At 35.8% G+C, this 5,078-nt stretch overlaps 1 protein-coding gene across 1 annotated transcript; it reads left to right on the forward strand.

The window, feature by feature from the left end:
- The first annotated feature begins 3,252 nt into the window (after window positions 1-3,252).
- Window positions 3,253-4,899, forward strand: LOC113232295 (protein RNA-directed DNA methylation 3-like). Its single transcript, XM_026466967.1, has 3 exons — window positions 3,253-3,326; window positions 3,875-3,902; window positions 4,658-4,899. The coding sequence occupies exons 1-3, from the start codon at window positions 3,279-3,281 to the stop codon at window positions 4,897-4,899; spliced, it is 318 nt and encodes a 105-aa protein (XP_026322752.1). The 5' UTR covers window positions 3,253-3,278.
- Window positions 4,900-5,078: the final 179 nt, after the last annotated feature.

The following is a 5,078-nucleotide window of genomic DNA, read 5'->3' on the forward strand; positions in this document are numbered from 1 at the left end:
ATCCAAGATGGCGGGCACGATTTTTCGAATAATGGCAAGTTGGGTATTGTTTTCGAGGTATTTGGGGGTGCTCATTACGAATATTGCTTTTGTTAGAACTGTCGTGTTTATGAGTGCCATATACGTAATGAGCATCCCTAAATACCTCGAAAAGGATACCCATATTGCATTTTTTTTTAAATTGTGTCCGCCATCTTGGATTTAGAAATAAGTACTATATTCGTAATGAGCACCACCATATACCCCGTAAACGATACCCAGAATCAAAATCAAAATAATCTTTATTTCATAGGTAAGCATTATTACATTAGAAATCGTCACATTGGTTAAACTCTACCGCTCATTCGTAAGGCAGATTCCCCCGAGAAGAATGAGCAAGAAACTCTGGGGGTTGCTCTTTGTAAACAACATTTGTACGCATTTAACTTGCAGAAATGGAGGTCAAATGCACACTTACATTAGAATAAAAAAAAATCTGCAGCCATCGCGATATTGCCTAGTCTCACAAAAAATTACGTCATATAATTATTTTGAAACAGAATAGCAAAATCGGGAGAAAGAAATCCGTTACCTACTTTGCAACATTTTCGTGTCTTGTTGCAACGAAATTAATTTTCGGTTTTAGTGAATATTTATATAAAAATACAAGTTGAAACGCGTTACTTCCTTGTGGAATGTGATGTTAGTGTCTATTTGATGTTTGCCTGTTCTATTTTGAAACCCATTTACCGCACATTTCGTCATTTTTAGCAAAAATTTTGGAGCTGTTCGCGGTGCAATTTGATCTTGAGCACTGACCGCCCGCCCGCTCGTGTAGGCCGTTTGGGAAGCCTCTAACTTGCCTCACTTAGCGTGTGCGGGCTGGGTTTCTATGCGTCATTATTCTAAGTGGTGAAGATGATTTGTTGATCACTTTCTATCAAGTGAAAAGTCGACTTTTAGTAGGTAATTTGTGATAACTGAAACGAACCCTGAACAGCATCAGGGACCACCTCTTTCAAAAAAAAGTAATTTTCAAAATCGGTCCGCAATTGATAGAGAAATACACAGACAGGCCTATAAAATTTGAGGATTTCCCCCATTTTCCATGGGATCCCCTTACCAGATTCTGACTTGGTGACAATGGGACCACTACGAGAGTGTACCCTTTCCGATTTTGAAAATTCTGTTTTGTTTGAAAGGGTTTCAAACAAAAAAGAATTTTCAAAATCGGTTCACAATTGACAGAGTACTTTGAAAACATTCTTACCCGCCGAACGTATAACCTCCACTTTTTTTTTGAAAGTCGTTTAAAAAGAGATAATATTGCGAAGGGTTCTCTAAAAAGAGAAATAAAAAACAACCGATTGAAAAATACCTGTAAGTTTGTCCATTGTCCTTTAAATATATTTATATTTATTATTTTTAATTTATATTCATTGTATTTTATTTATATTTACAAAAACATGTGTCATGTAGGTATTACTGGATTGGAGCTCAAACGTTTTTTCGGCTTAATTGCATACAATTTTGGTTTTTTCATACAAACTAATACTTCGGTACCCATTTTATTTCAAGACAAAATAGTTTCATTTTACACATGTAGCAATCGCGAACCTGAACTTGATATGCGATATGGATTATTTGCATTTGGTCTATTACGTATGTTTGGATATAATGTCAAATATACTTTATATCAAGTAGAGGCTATTATCCAAAAATAACAATCCAGACACAATGTACTCTTTTTCACATACATCTGTACAAACAGAACAGCAGGATTATAGCGTTCAACACAAGTTATTCAGGAAAACCAAAGATAACTTTGTAAAACTGTTTGGGCAAATAGGTAGGTACTTAAAAAAAATTCCAGTTAGCAGGTTACGATATGCTCTAGCATTAGAGAGTACTTGGGCTGGTTTATTCAGTACCTGTACGGCCTTTCATCACTCAGGTCAGCAATTGATCTATTGTGATAATTATTAGTATTGAAGTGCCTATAAACTTGCCCCTAAAATAATTTGTTTAAAATGCTCAAATTCAAATTCAAATTCAAAATAATCTTTATTTCATAGGTAAGCATTATTACACTTGAAATCGTCACAATGGTTAAACTCTACCGCTCATTCGTAAGGCAGATTCCCCTGAGAAGAATGAGCAAGAAACTCTAGGGGTTGCTCTTTGTAAATAACATTTACAATATTTTTTTTTTATTTGAAACATCGAGATCGAGACTACCTCCATGAGCTAAACGGGTTACTACCACGGATTATTGTCATCCAAGTACGCAGAAGTTGTATAATAACCTTTAGTATAAAGTTTTTGTTTCACTATACTTTTAAACCTCGTGAAAGGCAAATTTTGTATATCAACCGGAATCTTGTTATACAAGCGTATACATTGCCCCTTAAATGATTTTTTGACTTTGTGAAGACGACTATCAAGAAAAGCTAGTTTATTTTTATTCCTCGTATTAATGTTATGTCTGTCACTATTTTTCATAAAGAAATTACTATTCCTTTTAACATAAATTATATTTTCATAAATGTACTGTGAGGCTAGTGTAAGAATGTTAATTTCCTTAAACTTATCTCTCAAAGATACTTTGGGGCCCAGATTGTAAATTGCCCTAACTGCACGTTTCTGCACGACAAAGATTCTATTGATATCGGCGGCATTACCCCAAAGCAAAATGCCGTATGTCATTAGACTGTGAAAGTAGCTGAAGTAAACCAATCTAGCGGTTTCGACGTCTGAAGCGCTCTTTATGCCACATTGGCTGGTCATGTACTGCTCGCGTTCAACGGAGTGTTCTGCCCTACATGGGCAGACTATTGGGGTATCCTTACAATAATTTTAGAGGAAACTAGGAAACTTATAATAATTAGTTACTCAGCTATATTCCATGAACAGCTGCGCTATCTCCCTTTCTCTCACTCACTCTTACCCTCCACGCTCACGAGGAGGCCAGGCCTAATATTCAGTTTACCAGTCTTGCTTTGTGTTTAATTTAGTAGCAATGATAATTAGTTGAAATGGGATTAGTTGATCTCATGTCAAAAGTAATATAAAGTTGGCAACGATACGGTTCCGCCGATAAAATACAATTATTAATACAAATATGAATTTGCGGTGGACATACCTATTTGTTTAGTCAAAAATATAAACGTCAATGATGAGCAATTATTTAAACAAATTTTTGAACAATTTATTGTCAAAGAATTTACCGTGACGATAATTTTCGTATATAAACTCTGCGCGAATGTAATTCAAGTACTTCAACTTAGAAAAGCTTCAAAATGCTGAGTTCTACAAAGGTCGTCCTTTTCTTCGGCGTCGTCTTGGTGGTAAGAATTTTATTTTATTTTTATTTATTGTTTATTGCTGTACTGTACCTCTCGTGTCAATCAGTATATTTCCCCATGCTGTACTCTTGTAGACTCTTGTCTACTCCAAGAAAATATGACAGTAGATATTATAATGATTATTGGTGTTGATCCAAAAAGGCATCTAATTTTAGTTTACTTTAGTCTGACAATTTGTCAAACCGATGTTTTGACTCTAAACTCCGGCCAGCCCATGAGCCCTTATAAATTTGTTTTACATCACAATACGTGTTACGAAGTAGACGTTAGGTACTGTAACAATTTACTAAATGATTTTTATTGTAGGCCGTAAAAATCGGAACTGAATTTGCATCGACATTTGTTTTTTTACTATGTAAAATAGTCAAATTGTTATCGGAGTCCCTAGCGACAATAGACACTACAAACTCACGGTCGAGGCACTTGTCTGGTACGATCAATGGTCCCTGTCACCGTTTTTTAAGCAGGAAAAAAGTTTTCGGCTTTAAACTACAAAGTTCAGCTTATGTGATATTGTCTCCTGTTTTCAGACGCTCGCTCTCGTGGCAGAAAATGAAGGTATGTAATTATTAATATGTAAAATGGACCACTGAAACCCGACTCTCATCGCTTTCCTTACGCAATTTATTCTTCGGCGTGGTAGTATGTATTACATAGAAAATCTCTTGCATTGCAGCATTTCTTTTTGTACCGACTTACCTTTCTGACGTTTCTGCCCTTTACTACTGGTATCTACGATCTGAGCAGGGTCTTGATAAGATATTGTAAAATATAAAAGAAGAGAAATTAATGTTTTAGTGAAGTATACTTACCTAATATATATGTTGTATGTATACATATAGGAATCCACAAGAAAAATTGTAATGTATTGTTGAAATTCATTTGTTTCTAACTACTATAACTATTTAGTTCTTACGGGCCTAAAGTTTTCTAGGCAAACGTCAACCATAAAGCTGCAAAACAGTATTAACAAGGACTTTGTTTAAAAATAAAATTATATAATATTTAATACGGTTTTAGAAAAGGCCTATTCTGCCCTCGTAACGAAAAAAGGCACAACTATGCGTACTTTATACAGCATTTGTGCCTTTTTTCGTTCTGATGGCAGTGTTAGTACGTAAAGAGATCAAACCGCGGGCGGATCTCTCTTATGCGTAAACAAACCCAAAAACAAGACCACGTGCGTTTTGTATAGGGAATCATTTTTTTTCGGGAAGAAAGAAATATTCTTGCCTTAATTACGTTTATCATCATGAATACTGTATCCAGCGGTTCATACCTCGATAAAGCTTGAAAATCTTTTTTGTTGTCAGTGAGCGCTTTTGATGCCTCGTGTAATTCTAAACCGTCTCCTCCGGAACCTTGCAACGACGGTAAGAACTGGGATAACGGCAAGAAAGGCAACAACTGGGGTGAGAAATGCGATGATGACATGAAAGGCAAAAAGGACAACTGGGGTGAGAAATGCGATGACGACAAGAAAGGCAAAAAGGGCAACTGGGGTGACAAATGTGATGACGACAAGAAAGGCAAAAAGGACAACTGGGGTGAGTAATTTCAAAGGAAATTTAGTTGTTTCTAGGCACTCATTGTGGTCAATCTAAGTCCCACTCACGCCTTATGGAGGCCATGGGTGGCAGTATCATTAGTTTAGCACGAATTGGAGTAACTTATAATTTTGAAGGAGAAATATTCGATTCATAATTCCATGTCCTACGTTGTGATGGAAATAAT

The sequence above is a fragment of the Hyposmocoma kahamanoa genome, unplaced genomic scaffold (genome assembly GCF_003589595.1).
Source record: "Hyposmocoma kahamanoa isolate Upper Pololo Valley unplaced genomic scaffold, ASM358959v1 68, whole genome shotgun sequence".
Lineage (NCBI taxonomy): Eukaryota > Metazoa > Arthropoda > Insecta > Lepidoptera > Cosmopterigidae > Hyposmocoma > Hyposmocoma kahamanoa.